The sequence below is a fragment of the Chaetodon trifascialis genome, chromosome 7 (assembly GCF_039877785.1).
Source record: "Chaetodon trifascialis isolate fChaTrf1 chromosome 7, fChaTrf1.hap1, whole genome shotgun sequence".
In the NCBI taxonomy this organism is placed as follows: Eukaryota; Metazoa; Chordata; class Actinopteri; order Chaetodontiformes; family Chaetodontidae; genus Chaetodon; species Chaetodon trifascialis.
Window position 1 is genome coordinate 7973194 of NC_092062.1, and position 24480 is coordinate 7997673.

The 24480-nt window shown below is 41.9% G+C and overlaps 1 protein-coding gene across 1 annotated transcript; it reads right to left on the bottom strand.

The window, feature by feature from the left end:
* Positions 1-1722: 1722 nt before the first annotated feature.
* Positions 1723-23957, bottom strand: ibtk (inhibitor of Bruton agammaglobulinemia tyrosine kinase). The gene is made up of 29 exons (XM_070966076.1): positions 23788-23957; positions 22076-22972; positions 21809-21905; positions 21129-21253; positions 18950-19060; positions 17912-18082; positions 17561-17678; positions 17005-17185; positions 16312-16435; positions 15801-15978; positions 15331-15484; positions 13780-14161; positions 13397-13653; positions 13222-13308; positions 13033-13115; positions 12808-12845; positions 12577-12673; positions 12359-12460; positions 11858-11975; positions 10407-10467; positions 9698-9825; positions 9308-9420; positions 9043-9188; positions 8631-8749; positions 8240-8338; positions 7943-8098; positions 6239-6433; positions 3468-3600; positions 1723-3013 (listed from the first exon to the last, which is right to left on the bottom strand). The coding sequence occupies exons 2-29, from the start codon at positions 22397-22399 to the stop codon at positions 2888-2890; spliced, it is 4023 nt and encodes a 1340-aa protein (XP_070822177.1). The 5' UTR covers positions 22400-22972; positions 23788-23957; the 3' UTR covers positions 1723-2887.
* Positions 23958-24480: the final 523 nt, after the last annotated feature.

Consider the following 24480-nt stretch of genomic DNA (forward strand, 5'->3'; position numbering starts at 1 on the left):
TGGATAAATGGTTGAAATACTTTGCTGCAATAGATAAATGCTATGGAAACTAGAACAGGAACTGACTTAGATACTTATATTTATATTAATACTAATTCTAAAATAATGGAGCATTAAATAGCATTAAATGGTTGAAACATCTCACTCCATGTGGTACCCCAAACTTAACCAAACCGACCTGAATGTTGCATTTCAATCAGTTGGGGACTTGTAAATTTTTAACAGTGGGGATGGAGCACACTCCTGCCTCCACACTAGGCGTGCAACTAACAATGATTTTCATTTCATTATTTTTATCGCGTCGATCAGTGTTTCTTACAGCCCAAGATGACCTTCTCAAATGTCTTGTTTTGTCCACAACACAAAGATTCTCAACTTACTGTCATATTGGAGTAAAGAAAACAGAAAACATTAACATTTAAGAGGCTGGAATCAGAGAATTTTGACTTTTTTCCTTTTAAAATTACTCAAACCGATTGATTATCAAAACAGTTGGCGATTAATGTAATAACTGACAACTAATCAGTTCATCACTGCAGCTCTACCCCCACACCCCCAACCAACATTGACCTAACCTTAACCCTCCCATGATCATAGGAATATTATAGGAATACTACAGGCAGCAGTGTGTCTCTATGAGCCTCTCTCTTACGTGACTACACGTTGCTACTTGTCACTTGTACCATGAAGGCGGCACTACTGAGGTTACAATACAGTCAGGAAGTGAACATTTGTAGTATGTAGTGATATTAACATAATGAGTTTATATGTACATCAGTATCCTACTGTATTTATTGGGCTTTTGGAGTAGCCCAGTCATGTGTTGCATGTGTAAACATTATGTGATGGTTTCAGAAACCTGGAACCTTTGTCCTGGTTTTGAGACATCTGTGACATACTTTGAGGAAAACAGGATACAGATACGGGATGCTGTGGGATTTAATCACCTCATTGAGGTTTCTGAACTTTCTCTGTTGGTACACAGCATAGTGAGTGACATGGTGAGAAATCATAATGTAAATGCACACAGATGATTCGGTTGAGGTTCTCATGTTCAGTGTGAACATCATATCCCAAATAAGATCAAAAACCAGGACAAGGCTCTACACCAGGATACTGTTGCAAATGTAAATGCACTCATAGAAGAGCGTGCACGTGATCAAGTACCTTATGTGGGCTGCAAAAACACTATATTCTTATTCAGAGCACATGCTCAGGATGAGCAGTCCCTTTGAAAGATTCCTCATTGGTTTCCAGGCTTGCGTTGTCAGCCTGGCACATCGTGGAGGGACGTAAGGCAGCAGACTTTTTCCTCCAAAGCTTGCTTTCATGTGTCATCTCTGGACTGACTAATAGATCCTAATCTGTAATTAATATTTCCCCCATGAGCTGTCTCTTCCTGACTTCCGATGTGATGCTCTACCTGTAATTACAGCCAATAAAATCCTTAAATCGCCACACTCGCTGTTCAGATCAGGGTCATCACAGTTAATCACAGGCTGAGACTTGATAATGGGCCTTTGCTCATGCAGGGCAGCTAAAGTGTCAGGAGACGGACAGATTAAATGTTATCTTTATTAGATGCAGTGAGAGCCACATTTCTCAGCTAAGGACCAAGTTTCTGCTATTAAAAAGAAGCAAGGAAATAATAGAGAAAATGTAATTGATCACTCTTTTCATTCCGCCCGCTGCAATCTAAAGTGAAACAGACAGGAGAGCGGATCATTCCACAGCTGAGATATTTTATTACATGCCATTTTCTCTTCACATTGAACACACACAAGTGGCATCTGAAGATGAAATCACATGGTCCAGATCTGAGGTACCAACCAAATTTAGCATTGGCTCAAGCAAAAAGGCTGGCAAATGAAAGAAAATAATGAAGTGAAAAATGATATTTTAGCTGCTGTATCTGTGTGTGTGTCATCATTATTTGATAAAGGCACACCACCTCCTCTAAAACACACGAGTGACAGTTTCAAAGGCTGGAAAGCCAGTTCCATACAATCAACCCTACTGAGCATTTACCATTCACTATAACTGCATCTGCCTGTAATGGATTTCAAATATGAGAAACAGCTTTCATTCATATTTAAAATACACACTTGCTGATTCCAGCAAGATTACCATGTCACCGCAAATCAGCTGAAGCAATCAGTCAAAGCGGTTTAAGTACCGGGCAGAGAAACGGAGCAGAAGAAGAAACTAAACATACTGCCTTTGTAAACAGCTCACTTCACTTTGCTGATGCTCTGTCACAGTTGATAACTGGCACTCTTACTTAATACACACACACACACACACACACACACACACACACACACACACACACACACACACACACACACACACACACACACACACACACACACACACACACACACACACACACACACACACACACACACACACACACACACACGAGGTGATGTAGTTTGGACCAATTTTGCGGCAAAAACATTTCCATCTCTTTGGCAACTTCAACTTCACTTAAGCAACAAGTATTTATTTGGGAAAGTTGGTTACTTTCTGTATTATCAGTTTGCCGAGTAAAGACCAAAATACACGTAGAGAGAAAAACATGTACAAGTATTCTCAGGTCCAAAACGTCTTTTCTTGACCACATTTAGGTATGAAAACCATTCACTCTTTCATGCACACAAACAAAATGTTGAGCAGCAATAATGGAAAACTCAAAAGTAACACTGCTGAGACAAGTATAGATTTGCATCAAACCCCTTCTATGTGGTGCAGGACGAGTCAGAGGTGCATCTCATCACGGACTGACGGATCTGATGATGTTTCGGGGACGCTGCCAATAATACATAGTGACAACTGCAGAGGATTTTCTCACTTTAATGGTATGTAGTGGCTGTGCTATTGAACGTTAGTGTTTGTTCCAGGTTGGGGCTGCTATGGGACCTCTGGAGGACCTCTCCACCACTATCAGCTCATCTGGGTTGTCATGCGCCTTATAATGGACCAGGAGGTCTTGGATTGCCCGCTCTTCAATCTACAAGGACAGAAAAAGACAAGAAAGGGAGATTGAACCGGGGACATTGTGGGTGACAGAACGACACTTCATTTGAGGGGAAAAGCGAAAAAACGCTGACACAGGGCTTTATGATAATATGAATGTTTTGCATAATGGCAACCAGAAAGCCACAGAAATCAAAAAGTGTTTTGTGAAGGCGCTGACAGAAGCCTGGCAACAGCTGGAGAATAGCAGTCACAGCACAAAACTAAAAGGACCTCGTTTCTAACCAGCACCTTACAGAATGTGATGGTCATTAATGTCAGATTGGGAAAGAAAGGAGATGCATGCTGTGGCCATACCACCCTGAAACCCCACCACCACGTTTTCCGCTTGGATGCTGCACACACACAGCTATACATTCAGTCACAGCAGGAGTGTGTACGCGCGGGTGAGTGTGTGAGCACTAACGCACACAGACAACATGCGTTACCTGGATGAGTGCCAGCGGCTTCTCCCGGCTGCGGATCAGCGCGGCTTCCTGCTGCTTCTCCTCCTCCACAATGGAGGCAAAGGTCACCTGGGAGGGGACGGGAGGGCTGCCCACTGCTCCCAGCACCCAGGGCCTGAGGGGGAGACACACACACAGGATGGATATCAGTGCCTGTGCTCTGTAGGTGAAAGCAACAAGAGTCTTAAGCGTGTGGACAAAGGTTGAGTCAACTACTACTGACAAGGTCCAGTGTGTGAACGGCCGCCTGTCCACCTGGCTTTCACAGACCTCTTATACGATTACAACACTGCACTTAAGTTTTAATACATCTCTATTTTACAATACTGAGACAGCTCTTGTTGTTAAATGATGTATGCAAGTAAGACTCTTCTGCTTGTTCTTCTTGACCTCAGTGATGCATTTAAGGCCAGTGAATGGGTTTAAATGATATCTGCAGAACAGCAGAGATCGGATTTAACAAATAAAAGACCTCAATGGGGTTCCACAGGGTCTGAATCTTATAACCTTTGTAAACTCTAATGAATGCTTCCAGTCATAGACAGGTCATATTATCTACAGAACCAGAACTATTTCCTATCACAATTTTGCAGACGATACTCAAATTTATACACATCATCTTCTTCCATTATGCTTAAAAGTGATTCAGTGCATTGAACTGATTAATACCTGGGTGTCCCAGATCATTCCCCAACGCAAGAGGGGCAAATTTAGCAGGCACTGGGTTTTCAGAGCTTTTTTTAGACATTACAAAATGCTCCTGCTTCTCCATCAATCACTAAATGGCTTTGCACTGAAATATTATGTCGACCTGCTTGTACAATATGACACAGCCAGACCTCTCAGATCCTCTGTGGAGCATTTCTGTTCTATCACTCGTTAACAAGAGAGGCTTCTCCACTCTTTGCTCTCTGTGCACACTGACAACATTGCCTGCTGCCTTCTAATGTGTTTACTGCTCCTCTTCTGGTTTGTCTTCGTGTAAGGATTGTCTCTACATGATACAACCATTTTTTACATGCGAAAGCTATTTCCCTAAAAACAGATTGCAGAAGACATTTCCTCACTGAATATTTATATTCAGTGACTGTGGAAGCACACAACCTGCCCTGTCCACAACCGTTTTTCTACTCCACAAGGACCCTGAACATCTATTCGACAGGACATGTAAAATATGACCTGTCACACAGACGACATGAGCTCCCTGCGGTCTCATTTGTGTGCTCTTAAAGTGATTTACTGTTTCATAGTTGCTCATGAGGGTCAGGGAAAAATTGCATTTATAGTTTGTTATAAATGTGGGCAGAAACATTCCTAATCACTCACCATGATGCATGTTAAATTCATACGGAAAGCGGAAATTGTGTATGTGTGCCTGTATGTTAATCTGGCCAAGAGACACCTCTGGTAATGCTCACAGAAGACATGAGGAGAGAAAAAAAGAGGTCTGACAATCAATCATCTCTTCAATCAAAGTGCACACATTATGAAGGCATCTGTATTCATTCTGACTATGGAAACAGTGTCCCTTAAGGCAGAAATGAGAACATATGAGGCTGCTGCTGCTTCCTGAGCCTTGAACTCATCCATGTCTCTACTCATCCAAATACCAAGAGGAACCTGAAACCTGCTCCCTGTTCTGTATGATCTGTTGTGACATGAGGGCCGCCCTTATCAATACTGATTAACATCACCGTCTTCACCGGAGTGAGTGACTCACACAGCTGTTTAATATCTCTGTCTGCTGTGAAGATTGCAGCATGAAGCGTGGGTAAACATTCCGCAGAGGAAGCGAGATATCAGATAAAAGAGACGCACTTCCAAAAGCTGAGGATGATTAAGTTCAGTTTTAAGACTTGAAATGACTTCCCAGTTTAATTTTCTTTTTGCTGCGCACACACACACACACACACACACACACACACACACACACACACACACACACACACACACACACACACACACACACACACACACACACACACACACACACACACACACACACAGAGTAAAAAGATAATCTGCTTTCATGGACAATTGCTGTATGCAATTCAACTAGAAATGCATATTTATGGACTGGAGCTCTCACTGCTGTCTGCGTGTGTGCTGTGTTTGTCCAGCTGTTGCTGCGGATGTTGTAAAGGTCAGGCTGACTCAGTGTCTGCGGGCAGGTCAGCCCAGCAGTCGTGGGTCATTTCGAGCTGTTCACCTCACTCAGACCAGAGCGTCACGCCTCTGTCTGAATTGAGGAGATCCAGTTAGTCTGCATGTTGTCCAGTCAGACTTACAGACTTCAGTATTTTAGTATTGTTTTGCTTTCCCTGGGGAATCAGGCGCAAATAAACATCCCTCTTAAGTTCCTCTTTTATTTCTTAATCTCAAAGTCACTGTATGTTTGTGTCAGATCAGTGGTCTCACAAAATTTTTTAGCAGTTTTGTATTTTGGTATTTTTTCAATCTGATGACAGACAAGAATTTCAGCAGGTTTAGATGAAGGCTTAGATTAGGTATTTTAATGAGATGAGACAGTATTAAAGGAAATGACTCAAATTCAAGTGATAGCCTTTCTCTTGTACAGTGTGTGTGGGCTGCTGATTTTCAAAAACCTAACGGCCGTTTTATGACGACACCTCAACAGCGCCACCCAGTGGAAAACGGCAGAACAGACCTGAAGTCGTCAACCCTGTCGTGGTTGTAACCGTTCTCTTGTGTGTCTGTACTGCAGTGCATGTGTGTTATGTGTAGATCCTCACCCTGTGGGTCTCTCTGGCTCGCTGCCTTCGGCACATTTGAATGTGACCCTTCTGGCTGCAGGAGTGACGGGGGACCCCTGGACACTTTGGGCCCTCTGGACTCCTGCTTGTCCCACTCTGATCAGGCGTTTCTCCTCCTCCTCCAACAGCGCCCGAAATGAGGATGAGGAGGGTGGGGATTGGACTGCTGTGGCCCTGCAGATGGAAAGGAATGACGCAGAGGAACAAAAAGCACGTATGACACATTAATTCACAATAAAAGTAAAAGTTGCACTTTTGTTGCTATGGCTTCCAGGCAGACCTGCTGTGTAAGTAGCGTTGCGCCTAAAAAGCTTGTGTACTCTTAAGCCGGGTTCAGACCACAGACTTTTTGGGCCGAGTCATCCTCAACTCACCCTTCCTGAATCGGAAGAGAAATCTGGTTTGGGACCTTGGTCGGTACCAATGTTTGGCTCAGATTATCTGGTAATGTGAGGGGTTTACAGATCCTGTCTTAAAACTTCAGAACTGCTCACAGACTCATCAGGGCCATCACAGTTAAAATCTGGATGGTTACGTCAGTACTTTCTGAGAGGGACCACAAGAGTCAATGAAAGAACAGTCCCAGCTCAAAGTGTTACCATGCTTTTGTTTTTCCTCTCTGTGAAGCATTACTACAGCACGCTGTTGCACCACATCAATCTCCATTTGGTGTACTTTTGTGTGCTTCCCCATGAGATCATGTGAGGTGGTGCATTGCTCCCTCTGGCACAATAATCTAAATAATATATAGTGTGTGATTTGCCATTATTCTTAATTAATTAGAATGGAAAACATCTGTAAAGTTTCTCCTTATGTGCACGCAATGCAACGCGATTTTAAAATCAGTTAGGATCTTCTAACTCCTGAGCCTGAGCCCCACTTTAGTGTGAAATGCATATTTATGGGGATATACTGTCCAAAATTCTTTAAAATCTACATTGTATAGGACTTACTGTCAACAGAACATCCATTATTCTGCAGCCAGAAATGACATTTTGTTTCCTGGAGAGGGGATCATGTTTTTATTACTTTGTTGAGTGCAGATGTTTCTCTCCACAATGACAGCATCTGACCACGCAAAGACTACTTGGTACATTCAGAACTCTGTTACTAACATAAACATCATGTAGGAAACTGAGGAATCCTAGCTGAGATCTGATCACTTCCAGAGGTTCTGCTGCAGATTCAGATTACATTCTGCTATTTTCTTCATGCTGTGTGTGATATATATGTGTGTGTGTGTGTGTGCGTGCGTGTGTGTTTGTGAAATAATGTCATAATTTTTTTGACCCACTCTCTGTTTAGCATCTATCTGCTTCCAACTTGTGTACTGCACTGTTAGCGTGCTCTCTCGTTGTGATTACTTAAGAGTTTTGCCACAAGCCACCCAGGCTAAAAATAAATGCAATCATGGAACTGTGACCCCTCAGTCCAATATTAGTCCAACATGCACTCTCCTTTAACCTTTGTTTTGGTCTCCACCAAGTCCTTCGGTAAATATCTGTTTTTTTAGCATTTCCATAATGTTCACCAGCTAATCACTAACTTTCACTGTTGCTAGCATAAAAAGACTGATTGGAGCCACTTTAAAACTAAATGTACCCATCAAGAGGAACCAGGAATTTATTTCTTGACAGCTGTGAGTAGTGGACAGTAGTCGTCCTCATAGTTGGGCTCACTCACCAGGCCTTCCCACTGCTTTTGGATGGAGTTACTGTGGGGGTTGGTTTGGATGCAGTGTACTCCACGCTTGCCTCCTTGTTGGCTATTGCCAGCATCTTCCTCTGCTTCTGGGACAATTTCGTGGGAACAGGGGAGTGCCTAATGCTGGCGCTGACACTGCAGACAGGAGGAAAATATATAAAGCATGTACTGATAGCTGAAGTGAAGAAATAATGCTCACCCGTGAGGTAGTACAGCTTAAATTCAAACTGAGCGACAGGATTTTGTTATAAATAAGGTAAATAGGTGCTATCCTACCTTCCAGGGCTTTTAGGAGTCACTCTGAGGGTCTGCACAGAGTTTGCCTCCATGTTCATGATGGTTCTCAGATCCAAGACTGGGGGTGGACGAGCAGGACTGCAGATTGTAATAACACAGTCAAACATACAGCTCAGTTTTCAATACTAATTTATTAACTAGGGATGAAATCATTTCCTTCTGTCTCTAAACCCCCTCATCAAAATCAAGTGGGAGGATATAAGGTCTGTTGTTAAAATCAGACCACCTTGTATCAAATCTCAAACCTAGCATTGATTTCCACCTTCTGAATGTTTTGTCCACAGTGTTTTTAGGAGTAGAAGGACAGAAAACCAACAAGAATGTAAGAATGAAGGGGATGTTTTCCAATACAGGATTAGGTCCATCTTACCAGGGAAGGACTCTGGGGATGGTTTGTGGAGCAGACTTGGGGGGAGCTGGGAGGCAGTCCTTTGGGGAGGTAGGGGTGCTGGGTGGGGTCTTTAGCCTCTGGCTGAAAGCCTTCTCATCCTGCAAATGATAAACCATAATTTTACCTGTGATTTGCTGTATATTTGGAGTATTACATCCACCACTGCATGATGTAGCCACAGTTCTTTAATTATCTAACATGATCACACAAAGGCCAATGGATAACTTTGTCAAAAGTATAAACACAAGTTAATTATTACTTTATGGGATCTTTTTATGATGCAGTACTCAGCAAGTAAAATATCAAGGCAGAAAAAAAACACATAACACATCTGTTATATCAAGTATGCAATGAGCAGTCCACTGGATTGTTGTAGTGGTCAGAAATTAACCTCAGCTCTGTCATGGAAGACAGGTGACTGCATGTCTCTGGGACTTCCCACCCCCATGTAGCTGCCCTCTGAGTCGGAGGTGAGCAGCTCCTGCAGGGACTCTGTGGAGTTCGCCTTGCCTGACTTCACCAGCAATGGGGAGACGACTAAGAACAAAGAAAGTGCATTAGTGAGATGATTGAATATTACCCAACAACAACCTGACATTTCTGAAAGTTGATGGATTTGACACAACAATATATCCTCACTATGTGTTTAAGTATACCTGCAGCAGGGGGGCTTTGAATGATGTCAGAGAGAGTGTAGCCTCCTGAGCTGTCAGAGCGTCGCCTTGCTTTCTTTTTAGCCTTCATTTTGGCCTTCTTTAACAGGATTTCCCTGGGGGGATAAACATCAGCACATATTTATTTAGAGCACCACATCTGAGAAGTTTAAGGGGGACTGCAAGGACTTACAGATGGCCTGGTTAGCGAGCTCACTTTAGGTTGAAACATGAAGCAGTTAAAACAGCTTTTTCTGGTCTGTATCTACATGAAAAGCACATTGATGTTTTTCTACAGAGGATAAGAAATACAAAACTCTGCACAGCAGCTTCATCAGAAAACCAAACCAATAAGAATCATTATGGAGACACTGAACACTTCTTTATGTGTACCTGCAGGAGTGATCCAGTTCTGCTTCTGGTTTGGGGCTGAACGCTGAGTCCAAATCCTCATCCTCGTACACACTGAGGTCAGGGGCACCAGGATATGGAGTAATAATCCTCTTTTGCATGGCTGGGATCTGAAAAAAAAACAAACAAACAAACAAGTGAAAAAACACTAAATGCACCCTGCTTGTATCTCCAGCATCCATTGTCATCAGAACCTGAACCTGTACACACATTTAGATCTAAGGCTGAGAACCATTATCATTGTATTTTTAGTTCCTTTCATGGTCACTTTATCACATATTTCTGTACATTTCCCTGAAGCTGTATAGTGTCCGAAGTTGCTGCATTCGGCTATGTGTTCTATAAGAAATAAAAACATTCACATAATTTTTTTCCAAATTGCTTCTTTTGTTCAAGATGAAAAGTGTCTTGTAGCTTCAGTCTACTGAACTATTACTTTTGGAAAGATGGATTTCTGAGAGTCAGAGCAAGGCGATGAGCCTGGAGTGCCTTTTCTCTGTAAACTAGAAGACTGCTGCATTAGATTCAGTTCAGGGCTTCCTAGAAGATGTTTCGCTGCATTGCATCTAATTGCTGTTATTGAGAAAAAAAAATCAAAGCCAAACAACAAACAATCAGCAAACATTAACGTCATGAAAATGATGATGCACATTGGGATGTTTGTTGTCAGGGGTGGGGCGAGGGGACTCACCATCCTCCTGTAGGCTGAAGAAAGCTCCACGAGCACATCATCACTAAGAATATCCAGTGCTCTGAGGGCAACACAAAAATACAGGGGCGGACACACACAAACATACAGATGAAAAAATTAGTGCTGTCAATCGATTAAAATATTTAATCACGATTTATCTCATGAATGTCATAGTTAACTCACGATTAATCGCAAATTAATCGCACATTTTTATCTATTCTAAAGGTCCCATTAATTATATTTTTAATACTGTTATCAACATGGAAAAGTGGATAGGCTTGCTTTGTGCAAATGTTTTTTTATTGAAAACAACATGTAGTGTTTTATTTCACACTAACATTCTCACTTTGAGCAGTCATTCACATTTGAAGCAAAATCTCACACATTTTAACACTGTCAATAAAGAGATGACAAAAAAATAAGTACTTGGTTGCAAAAAAGCCCCTTCAACAACCCTTTCTAAGCGATCAAAACAGGATGATCCAGAATAAAGTTACAAAGTGCACATCATTGTAAACTAGGACTCAGCCTATAGTGCAGTTAAACCATGGCTTAAACTTTCCTTTCTTAAGTTTCCTTTGAACATACAAGCAGTCAGACTATAATGCTCTTCTGTTTATTCACCAGAGGCTTATCAACGCAGCCTCTTATTTCTCTCCAGAAACAATGAGCATTACTCGGCTATGGCTGCAGTAAGCTTGTTCTTAGTTACGATATCCATATGTCTCTGTCGAAAGCCATCCATTGTCGCCTGGTTTTGACAAGGAGGCGGCGGAGAATTCACATTCGCCGTGTGTTTGGCCATCAAGTGGTATTTCAGACTGGATGTGCTACAGTGATAATTCAGTTCACACTGACAATACACACAGATAACTTTGGTCTTGTCAGTCGACCCATCTGGTAACTTTTTGAAACTAAACTTTCCATTCAGAATCTTGTTCGCACCCATTTCGGCGTTTCGCTCTTGACATCCACACAAACTGGTAGCCTAGCTAGCGAGCAGGCGAGACCAAACACGCGCACGGGGCATGGCCATTGTTTTGTTTCCTGTTTACAACCGGATCCAATAGTTTTTCTAACGTTACTAGCAGTGGCCACAGCTTCTAAAAAACTACAAGTTGACAAGGTCACAAAGAGCGTTCATCACGCGATAAAAAAAATGACGCCGTTTAAAATTGATTTGCGTTAACACGATATTTTTGACAGCACTAGAAAAAATATATTTTTACTTTCATCTTCTAGGGGATATGTCCTGCTGTACATCAGAATCTCTACGTCCTCCACTTTACTGAATACATACATGAGTCTTGTGCGCCAATGCATACTTCAGTCACAATGAACACGTTTACTAAGAATCATTACACTGCTGTGTTCAAAGCATTCTACATGGGACCTTTGTGTAGTTATAAAAAAAGACAAAAAAAAAATGATATTGAAATGCTGCTTCTCACCTTGACTCCAGCAGGGCGGCCATGTTGAGCACAATGAACTGGAGGCAGGAGAGTCTGAGCTGCTCTGCGTTGTACATGGCGGCAAACTCCAGCAGCTCTGCAGAATTCTTCAGGGTTACTGCGAAGAGCAAAGCAAGCAGCTTCAATGATGAGCCACAGAAAATCGTTGAACAGCAGCAATTGTGACAAATAATATCTTCCATAACTTTCATTTGCAAAATTGTGCTGTAGTCACATCATTTATCATGGTGACATGGAAGAATTCAACATAAAACAGTAACACCATAACACTGTGATATTTAGAAGAACCCAACTTTCGTCAAGTGCACATTATTTAGAAATCAGGAATTCAAGTTTGTACGAAACTCCTGTCACAGTGTCCTGATAACTACTCTACATTAACTAATTCTATTTTTGCTTCTCATCTTTAAACCCATCAAATTTTAGGTCAAAGTAACTGAAGCTGGCTGGAAGATGGAGGAAAAGACAAACACAACATACAGTTCTCAGTGATGACGACCTCGCACATCTCCTTCAGTCGTGTGATCAGCAGCTGGTCGGCCACAACCAATACATTGCAGACAAACTCGACGTTCAGAGACTCTGTTGGGCAAAGAAAGAGGACAGTAAGTCCATGTTGATGTGTGCCTTTTGACTGTTATGTGTGAATTCAGCAACATTATTAAAAATACCAAAATCTGCTGTCAGTTAACATATACCTTTAATTGTGGGAGATTCATCTGTATAAATATACTCGAGGATGACCTGCAGAATCTCTGAGCTCGTGGGCATCTCCAGTGCAGAGCAGGATGTGGCCTGAGGAGGGCGCAAGTCAGCATTATTATCAGTATCAGTATGGTCACATTCACAAAAACCACAAAGCGCTTAGACCCATGAAACACAGGTTAATGAATAAGACAATAAGTATATGAAGTAAAAGGCTGCCACACCTCAATCCAGGGGTTTCCAAGCATACTACTGAAGTATTCTGCAGAAAACAAAGAAAAACAAGAATAAAAACTTTTATGTCTCACTTTTTGTAGCTCCAAATCATCCAACACATGTCAACTTTCAAGGTATGTTCATGCAAAATGAGAACATGCGTTCTCTATCAATATGAACGAATCACAACATCCGCATATTCGCTCCTTTGTTAATGGGCAGATCTATCTTACCAAGTCTTGCACAGAGGACACTTTTGTGACATGGAAACTCTTTTCCGTCATCAGATTTCAGAGTAACATCACAAAGATAGGAGCTGTACGAACACAAAAAGGCAGGGTTATTTCAAACAATCTACATGTTTCACATTTGTTATTTCCAATCTAACCTCTAGCTCAATCTGTTAACATGCACTCACGCACCATTTTTTCTGGAAGAATTTGGGTTTGGTGCCAGTTTTCTTGTTTATAACATTGATCTTTCCACTTTCATATTTGACTCCATCCAATCTATAAAGGAGCAGAGAAAGCATGATTAAGAAGAAATCAAACCAAATCTGATCTTGCCTGAATATCTGGAGCACGCTCGGTCTCTCACCGTGCAGAAAGGCTTCCCAGGCCCAGCTTTTTTGCAACACCCTGTAAGGCTTTCACAGGGTTGACCCCTCCCTCGTTGGCCCCGGCCTTGTCACCTTTGCCTCCTTTCCCCTTCTTGCCAGGCTTGGCGCACTTGCTCTTGGCTTTGTCACCGTCTTCTTTGGCTGCAGGGGGAAGGGAGCGGTACACCTCGAGAGCTGAGCGACTTCTCAGGCCCAAGTCCTGCAGGCTGCTGATAAGCCTCTCCTGCTCTGAGTCCTGGCCAAGACAGGATGAGACAGTGACACATGGTTTTCAGGAAATAACCATAGCTCTTCAAAGCTCGTGCAAATATACTTTATATACTGAAACAACAGTGAATAAAACTTGTTTCCTTTTCCTCACCTGGTTTTGTCCCGTCGAGGCCCCTGAGACTCTCGGCCGGGCCCCATGCACCAGCAGGTCACAGGAGTCTGTGTAGATGAAATGTAGGGCATATTCTAGCATATCCGCTGGGATCTTCTCCAAAATGATTAAATCGCAGCCCACGGCATCTTCGCTCTTCCTCACTTCTCCATCAAGCTCTGCATCAACGCAGCGTTCGGACATGAACTGCTTCCGGAAGAACTCAGACCTCATGGACAGGATGTACTTGTGGGCCGGGAAGGTGCGATCACCGGCCTGAAGGGTCACATCGTGGATGCTGTCCATTTCATCTGCTTCATCCAGAAGGCTCCGGAAGTGTTGGGAGAAGCAGGATGGAGAAATGATGGGGATCTCATACAAGCTGGATTCAAGATAAATGGCGGACATCATTGTACAATCATCATTTGTGTGATTGTCTGCAACACCTGAGTGATAACTGGACTGGTGGCAACACATATTTAAAAGGCCAGGGGCCCATTTAGGTAAAGCAGACCTTTTCAATAACAAGATAACAATGTCTATCAGACAGCAAATGCAGAAAAATCCTCATGTCATTAAAAGAACAGTAGCATAATAAAAAACGGGCTTCCATGCTGTAACACTGGCTCCAGTAAAGCAGTGTTATCAGTGGGGAAGAGATCTAAAAATAAAGACAATTAGAACCAAACAGATAAGATAAATAGTCCACCATTTAGCAATGTGCCAAAGGGGCTAAATGTGCCAACATAATATTGAGTGGTAAGTGATTATCGAGTCCCTGGGGAGGTAATGCTTTTAAAGTCAATGCTTTTCGCTTCCCAGCTCTTGAGAGGCAGGTTTCCACCTCTAGATGGCAGAGCTAGATGCCTGAACTGTAACATGGGAATATGTTGTATACTTCCTAGGTATTCTTTGTCATTTCACTAACTGCTCTTTTTCCTTTTTCTAGTAAGTTGTTCAAACTGTCTTGATGTATGACCAACATACGGTGTAGTTGGCCACAAGGACCTCAAACACAGTCAAACTGGTTTTATTTTATTGTGGGTTATACAAAGCATGTTTCAATGATGTTTTAACATTGCATATAACAACCACATGACTAATACAAAAAGATTATAATTATTAATGATTTAATAATCACAGAATGAAATGAGGATGACGACTAGGAAGAATAAAAGGTCACATTTTTCTTCAGATGATCGTCCCTGTGTGGTCATTTTCCCTCCTCTGTCCACTGATTATGACTGTCTGTTCGTGGTGTTTTCATAGATTTATTTCCTCCAGTTCAATTATCATTCAAGAGTCACTCACTGAAATTTTAACACCCCATTTACACAGGATGTGTTCAAGCTTCTGTTTCACATCAGCGTGCCTCACGTCTGCCTGCTTACAGTTTTATCAATGCAGCTGTCAACACTGGCTGCAAAACAGCCTGCACTTCACTCAAGCTTCACATGCGTAACTGCTCCTAAAATACATTTTCTACAAGTGTGTGAACATAAGTGCATCATTGGGTGTAGCGTTTTCTATGCTGCAAGGTCAATATCCCACCTTGTTTTGGGGTCGGACTGAAGCACACCAAAATTTCGGCCTTTAGAGTCCATGGTGATGCTGACAGCTCTGTGGACGTATGGGAGTTTCTCCAGGCGGATTCGCTCGTATAGCGTCCCAGCATCTGAATGGCCACAAACCTCCACGCTGACTTCTGCATTACAAGCGCGTAAATCAGATTTCAACACTAACAGACTCACAATGTTTTTTAGCAAACCCCTTTTACTTGACAGCTGTTTGTACTGTCTTTTCTAATCCATGTACACTTGTACACACGTGCTGCTGCTTGTGCCAATAAACTTTAAATGAGTATGTTTAGGTCACGTTTTCAAAGATGACAATACAAATTTAAGGTTTTGTATTAGATCAAATTAAGCACGAGTGAAGTCGAATGAAAACTACTGAAATAATTCGAAACATCAGCTAAAAGTTGCAAAACATTGGCCAACTTTATGATTCAATATCTTTACCTTTCTTCTCCCCATACTTCTTATATTCTCCGGCCCACACGCCACTGAAGCCTTCCCCCTCCTGAGTCACAAACATCATGCTGTTCTTGCTGAGAGCTATGTCCGACATGAAAACCTGACGCCCATACGCCCACCGGCATTGTCTCACCGAGCTGCCACAGGAACGCCAGCAAAACACCTGACAGAGAGGGGGAAACGGAGGAGGGAGAAAATTTAAGGAAAGTTACAACAACACAGGCCTTAGTCACCATTTACATCTATGGGACCCCATATAGCTGGCTGGAGTTGGGATTGTATAACTGTGTACTTGCACCATAGGTTAGATAACAAGAGGCCAAGTAAAGCAGTGTTAAAAATAACAATGTTATACCTTCTCTCACTGTGTTACATTTAGACAGTGACACAGAAGTGAAGCTAAACTTTTTACTGATCCCGGCCAAATTATTAAGTAACGCTTCTCCCTCGCAGGAGCCTAAATAAAAGAATGAAAAACATTCCTAAGTGCACTCACCCTCCCAGCTTCATCTAATGCCAAGATCGCCACCTTTTCCCCTCCTCCCTCGTTCAGGATCTGTGGAACCACACGGTGGTCCAGGTTACCACCGCTCACCAGAACCTTCTTGATGTTCAGCTGCCTGAAAGACACCAATCAAAATCAAAGCAGATGAAGTGCTGACGGCACAAGCATAATACACTATGCTCATTCATCTGAACATCAGCACTGCTGATTTCTTCAACATCTGCATTCAGTTAAATCCCATGTTGTGTCATTGCTATTTAACAGACACAACACTATGCATATCAAAGAAGAAGGTAGCACAGCTCTTTCCAGTTTAGTGGGTGATTCAGTATCTGCTGCCACTGAAACTAGGTCTGATTAGAACACCGGAGGTGATGCAGAACGTACAGCTGTGCTTGAAAAGGCTGCACATGCCAATCAGACTTAGAAGCAGGGAAGATTACAAGTACAACCTTTAATTCTTTACAGATTACATCTTTACATTTTTCTGACAAATACTCTGTCTGACATCACAAGATGCTGTCTTATGTTAGGAATGAATAATGGGCATTAACAAGAAATTTGTCCACAACATCTGTAATGGGGTGTTACACACTGACTGTAACACTGACTGCTGAAAGTCTTAAATGAAATGCAATCTTCAGTCATTTTTTGCACTGTAGTAAGTTGCTCTGTCCCATTCACCTCGAAGCCATTTTCTTGCACTGGTAGTCAGCCAACAGGTAGACGTCCCCCTTCTCGGTCACAACTACTGTTGCTCCATCACTAGCTGCTGCCATGGCTATGGTAACATCCTTGTGGTGCAGGGCTGATACCTGCCGGGGGGCAGTCACACACTTCTCTCCATTTGGATCCAGCAGGTAACCTGGAGACCAACACACAATGAGGGCAAAATACAGTGTACGTTCACTGATCAAGATGCCCATAAGAAGTGTGTGTGTTTAATCATTTTATTGGCCTCTTGCTAAAAAAAATAGAAACAAAAATAACATAATAGCCTTTTGTGTCATCCACATCCGATATGATGGAGGTCTTCCCTCCTCACCATACCTTTCTCCTACAGAAGTAAATAAACATTTGTACCATTGCACCAAGATCATTATTCATCCTGGCTAAAAATATTAGCAAAATGTTTTTCCTCTGGCGTGGTTACACTTTACACACACAGTTACGACTGCTCAGCCACATTAAGTATCTCTTGTGACAGTGGCTTTGCTGACATTTCAGTGTTGAGACTTACCCAGCTGGCCTCCGTTGAGTCCTATTGTGTAGACAGCCTCCCTGGTCCACAGCACTGTGTGGAACCTTCCAGCTGCAACACCAATCACTGTCCTGCCTTTAAGCATCTTGGAGAACACCTACATACACAGCACATTACACAAACAATGAAACTAAAGCAGAATTTGCAGAATTGAAGAGATTCTACACTTAACATTGAAGGTAAATCTCAAAGTAGAGGTTGTATAAAATACTAATCAGCCCCAAATACAAACTTGCACACTGCCAAAACAGAGAAGAAGGCAAGACTGAAAAAGTCCTCCTACAATGTCATTTCATTCACAAAAGCATAAGCCTCCCTGCTACCTCCTACCTGCTTAGGGACGTGTGCTGAGGCGGGGGGTGGAGCCAGGCCGAGCTGGTGAAAGGTGTTGAGGCCAAAAGTATAAACGTAGCCTTCTTCTGTCAGCACCACCGTGTGGTCTTTAGCTGCTGCCACCTGGGAGCAGTGGTGGGACATCAAACCCTCCACCATCCTCGGAACCTATGGAGAGGAGTGAGGAGGAGAGGACAATGAAAAGACTGTGTACAGAAATTTAAATAGCCTGAGCTCACTCCTCAGGGCAAAAGGCATCTCTTTGGGTTGGATCGAGGTATTGACGTTTGCAGAGGTTGCTCTACATTTACTTTTGATTGAATTTTTAGCACCAGGGTAATACCCTGTGTATAATACTGCCTTAATTACAACTCTATGCCAGCGGTCACTTAAATGGCAGTGTCCCAGCAGGAGTCCTGGTGTTTTCTGCTCTGCTGAATTCATGTGCTGCAGGAGAATGTAGTCTATATTTTTCTAATTGTGCATATATCCCATGAATCTATATTCTTACTTTACAAAACTTATATTGGCCTGTTAAGAGGTGTTAACTCCACTATTTGTTTATTACCCAGGTCATAGTTTGTGATGGTGTTATAAAAGGACTTTTTTGCATTGAAAAGTGTACCACATATTCTTCCCCCTCATGCTTGTAAATGAGCTGGTCAAAGCCTTAGAAACATCACTCATTATGATGCAGCTTCAGGCATTTAACCATGGAGGCAAACAGCACATATCCATTCTGTGTTTAGAGCATGTGGCTGAGGTCAGGGTAGAACGGCTGCCTTTATCAGTGGTGGACAACATGACTGGCTGAAATTGATTAATTAATATTTACTAACAGGCTTTTAAAGCCACGTTGGCTAAGTAAACACAACCTAAATTGAACATCCCTTAAAAGTAATTGCTTTTTTTCAGACTGACAATCTTCATCTGAGGTTTGTCATCCTGCACACTAAAACTGAAGCAGAGACATCAGTTCACAATAAAAATATGGTACATCCAGTCACTAAAATAATGCCCTATGACAAGCCTCACCAGATAAGTCTGTTCATCTCCATGTCCAAGTCGTCCTCCCTGTCCATGGCCGCAGGTGAAGACCTGGCCTTTCTGAGACAGGAACACAGAGTGGAACTTACACAGGACCACCTACAGGGAGAAGAGATGAGTAAACACATTAGTGATATTCTTGTTTTTGTTATAATTATTTTTTTTAGATATTAAATAATCATGTTAAAAGGAAAAAAGTTTGAAGTCTGTGCTGATTAAGGCTCTTGTCATTCTAATTTTGACCTCACAGCAGAGGCTACGATGCATCTCTTTCCATGTCACTTAGCCAGGCCCTCCTGTAGTGATAGTAAAACACTGTACCAATAAAGGCCAGAGCACAAGTGGAAAAGCAAACATCATTACTAATACATTGTTCCCATCAAGCTTTCAATAGAGCGCAGGGATGTTTCCCAAAGTATCACATTGATGTGGACATTCACACACATGCATACACACCAGTGTAGTTCATTTAATTAAAAACATGTCATTGTGGAATTAATATTTAACCTCTGGCACCTGCTGGATTGGGCTAAGAAGACAAAGACTATATGCAGTGCCACTGGGTCATTGTGTGGTCATGAAATCAGATCCATCTGTCCCCCACTAGGCTTTATGAAATTACTCTGCATAACAAGCCCTGCAAACACAGGTTTCTTCCATAAACATGCTGACACAAAGCTCCAAATCATATTTCTTCACAAATACACAAACCACATACGAATATCTGAAGAAAAGATTAAAACAACAGCGTAGCAAACACACTAGTTCTACATTACTTAATCTACTATTACTTGCACCTGGTGTGTACACACATCAGTGGCGGGTGGTTGCACTGGAGCCAGTAGCTATATTAATCACACTAAGAGCACCCACATGACAAATACATGAAATTGTAGCTAGGCTGGCACAGTGTAGCAGCATGGTTTAACTATGCACAGACCAGCTCAACAGAGTCCCAAATTAAGATTACACAGGACAAGACAAAGCTTATCTGTTGTTGCCTGACATAACAGCTATGCCCTCTGTTTGACTCAGTCAAACAACCCACTGATGGTTTCTTTTTCCCTGACACTGAGTCCACAGTTATCCACAGTAACAGTTATCAAAGTCAAAGTCTGCTTTATTGTCAATTTCTTCACATGTACCAGACATACAAAGGAATCAAAATTACATTTCCCACTATCCCATGGTGTGACAATTTCAAGTAAAATAGTAAAGTGCACAGGCACAAAGAATAAAGACAGATGTGTCCAACAACTATAGTAAACAGTAAACTGAAAACAAATACTAAAAATAAACAATAGAGAATAAGAGTTCAATAAAATGGTGTAAATGTACAGTAGCAGCAAAAAGTTTAAGTTTGAGGATTGTAAATAGTGCAAAGACCGTCAATAATAGCAGCAGAAGTTTTCTGTTTGACAGAAATGTGCAAGTGGCATAGTAGTGCAATGTGTTATGTTCTTGATACCAAGAACAATGTTTATGTTTTAGTGCAGCAGGCTTAATAAAATAATGAACAATGACTGTAAAACCACTAACTTAATTCATTTACCAAAAAGACAATTTAAAACTCTTCAGCATAACCAAAATTTCTAGATGTGTTTTTGCCTAGAGAAAAGGTAATGAGTCAGTAGGAGCAAAGCCTTAAGAAAAAACAGTTTTTCCAAATGCTGATTTACCCTGAAGAGAAGGTTGTGTAACACAGGTCTCTGGGGAGGGAGTGTTGTGCTGGCTTACCCAGGTGGTGTGTCTTATCTGGAGTACCCATGTGCATTGCCTTTTTTTTTTTTTTTTGTAAATATAAAACATGTTGGCACAGAGTTGAAGCATCCTCCACACGGCTTCAAACCACACCGGGAGCATTTCAGAAGCAGAGCATTTTGCCTGCCTGATTTTGTTGAGATTTTGCTGATTCTGTCATTTTCCCTTGATATTTGTGCTTCTACCACAGGTAAGTCGTCTTTGTAGTTAAAACAGACTAAAAAGAAACCATTTAGCTGTTTATGCGCACGTCTAAAATGGCAGCAACTAGCTCTGACGGATGAGTCACCGACAGAAAGTGCCCTTTGGAATTTAGGGGTTACTGATGTGACATATGGGGGAAGGGTTCAGTAGGGAAGACCTACACACTCACTGCTGAGACAGCAGCATTGTGCTGTTAGCCTACCTGCTTGATGTAAACTCCAGTCCTGGCAAACACATCCACAAGCTCAGGGTGCTGTCGGCTCTCCTGATTACCATGTCCGAGACTGAAATTAGTATTGTTTCCCCAAGTGTACACTTCAGTTGGGTCTGTAATGAGGAAGACAACACCATTACATGCACAGCCACAACACTGCTTCCACCTTGAGCTTGATTTAACCACTGGACTTTTCAAAAAGGCATTTAGAAAAGAAATACAAGGCAGTACCAAGAGACAATTTGATTTGACAGAGCAAATAAAATAAGAGGATAAATAATAAGATAAAATAGAAGGAAGCGGATAAAACAGAAGGATGTCATGTTCATAGTGGGTACTAAATCCTCCACATGTCTTTCACATACATAATCTGAAACACACACGGAGAATTAAATCCCATACATGTTCAAGTGTGAAATGCATCATTAAACTGAACAAATCATTATGCTAATTAATTACCCTTCTGACTCCACTTCAAAACTGTCATATTGATAACAATGGCAATAAAAACTATTCTTTGTAATGATGAAGGCCACGGGCTCAAACATGTTGATCTCACAATAAAATTGTTCCTTATATTACAAGCTCAATGCACTTTGGAATTAGGTGAAGTTAAACCAGAAGTCCCCACTCAACTTCAGTGCAGATGTCATTCTTGCTTTTCTTACCGGTGTTTTTGAAAACTACATGTGATGGTCGGTCCTTCATTATAAGGTCCAGGACAGAGAGGCCCTCCTTGTCCTGGGTGGAGAGGAGTCCTGCATGCTGAAGAATTGCCAAGAAAACAAAAGATATTCAAAGTGAAGTCAAATTCTTGAAAATCAGCATGGATTAATTTTCATTTTTTCTTTTGACAGTACCATAGGTTACTTTCCTTATCACTGCATTACCTGACTAATTTGGTAAATGGGACCATTTAATGGTTAAATACATACCTTGACCAGAGATATGAGGCAGTGAATCTGTCCGTAGAAAGCGCTGCGGTGCAAAGCAGTCCAGCCAGACTCTTTATCCTTTAACATCAAATCAGCACTCTTGCTCTCCACCAGCCACTCCAATAAGGCTTTCTTTCCCAGAGAAGCTGCCAGGTGCAGGGCGGTGCGACCGAATGCATCACGTAGGGTGGCCGCGTTGTGGCAGTGTGACGTCAAGAACGCTCGCAGCTGCCCCTCAGAGCCGCTCGTCAGTGCCGCCACCACCTCATCTGCATGCTGCTGTGAGCGGCATTTGGGGGTGCAGTCTGGCAGTGCCAGACTCATCCTGACCTCCACCCACTCTTCACAGTGTGAACCCTGCTCCCCTTTGTATTAGTCCCTCTGATGGCCACCACGAACAATTGCAAACAATCTCAAAAACGATACGATGTGAGTTAACAAACCAAAAACACTAAACCTGCGTACTATGGCAGAGCTGCTCTCCAAGAAGAAAAAAAAGTGTCAACAAAAGATGGAAATGGTTTGGAGTGCTAGAATTGTGCTTGTGTTGAGTTTCCACCGCACCCTAGCGACTCCAGAGTCTTTCTATGACTTGTGTCAGTCCACCATTTCAACCAAGAACTGAACACAAACTAAGGTGCTTGTAGCATACAATGGCATCAAGAATTCAATAAATACAAAAGCTCTTGTGCGTTTTATACAAAATTGTACATATCAATGTTTGCAAAAATAGTATCTCCTCTATACACGCTTTGATAATTTACAAAAGGCAACAGTTTCAACAGCCCTCTGACGTCCTCATCCAGCAGTCCAACCATCACACTTGAGGGGAAAGGCACCCTTCCCCCCCAAAAATTCTCACTTTACTTTTCAAAACTCCATAATTGTAGAGTGCACCTGGGGATGAAAAGCGGAGGGTTATCACTGAGAAACAATGGCCAACAGTCACACAGTGTGCATATGTGCAAAATACAAGTCCAGCTCTGCATGCAGAATGCAGAAATGAGACGACATCCAAAACTGCAGTCGTAAAGGTCAGAGCAAGTTTGGCCCAATGACAGACTCCAGAAGCACACGTCAGCTGAGTCTTTGATAACGCTGTGCAAATAAGATAGAAGGCTATCTTCTTGGCACTTTGCATATAACATTACTAGGCAAATGGGGAGTATTTTGTGACGAAAGTGCACTAACACCAAAAAGAGAGCTTCTAAATTCTGACCAAATAGCAGGATTATGTAACAGGCTAAATTAGCCGAATAAAATTAGCTTCTTTAGTTTTCTGTGTTGGGCGTAGCTTTCATTCCAGCAACTCGGCTCCGCGTTAAGAAAACTGGTTTATTGAAGACATTCTAAACTCATTTCTTTATTGGAATGAGGCTGACGGATGCAAATTCCCACACAGTGTTTGGCGATTACGTCTACTTGCTAGCAAGCTGTGCATACGCACTGCTACTTGGTATTAGCTCTTAGCAGCAGTGTAACGCCACACATCAGCTCCCATCATAAGCCGCTATGTATTTTCAAATCTGGCTGCTAACACCTAGAGTGGGGAAAAGTACGTATAAAGGAAGAGATTTGAAAAAGTGCTAACCGTAGTTAAATAGTGTTAGCTAATTCTACCTTGGCAGCTAGCTGTCTTAACTGACATCATCGACAGCTAACGTTAGCCAGCTGTTTTGCTGCAGGGAAATGAACGTCATATCAATTCATACCTTCCGCTAGATAAAGAAAAAAGAGGCCATGGAGAAAGCTGCATCAACGACGTACATCCACTGTGTCATTACTACAAACAAGACAAACTAGCGGCTTTTTCACTGATGCCAATTTTGACAGGACCGGACCGGAAGCCTGAAGCCCTGCAGGTTAGGTAAAAACCCTCGGCAATATCGAGACTTCTGATTGGTCAGGGCCTGTGCATCTCAATATTCTATTGGTTTAGTTTTGTGGGCGTTAGTTACACTCAGCGTCCCTGGTGCTGTATCTATGATGTCATTTGAAACTGTATTTATTTATTGTATTTTACAAACAGAATTCTAAAATAACGAATAAACACACACACACACACACACACACACACACACACACACACACACACACACACACACACACACACACACACACACAAACATGGTATGTTACATGTTACATACATCTCACATTACCTCATGTGAGACTCAACAGTTACACCTTATTCTTCAAAGCAGCTCAGTTTCACAAAGTATTAACACTATTCAAACTTTTATTATTTCACTAAATTGAACTACATTTCCAATTTGTTGCAATTTAGCACAAGATAAGCAAATGAACTGTTTAACAGTTGTTTCTTGTAGAAATAGTTTTATTCTTTTAATAGAGAATACAAATAATTTCATGTTCTACCCAACATCTATCTTTTGAGCGTGAGC

Bases quoted from the DNA above. Each gene is read 5' to 3' on its own strand.
- ibtk (XM_070966076.1), bottom strand. From the start codon at position 22,399: ATGAGTCTGGCACTGCCAGACTGCACCCCCAAATGCCGCTCACAGCAG. The intron at 21,906-22,075 runs GTATGTATTTAA...GCAATTCTTCAG, and splicing joins GCCTCATATCTCTGGTCAAG to CATGCAGGACTCCTCTCCAC. The intron at 13,654-13,779 runs GTGAGGAAAAGG...TGTCTTGGCCAG, and splicing joins CCTCGACGGGACAAAACCAG to GACTCAGAGCAGGAGAGGCT.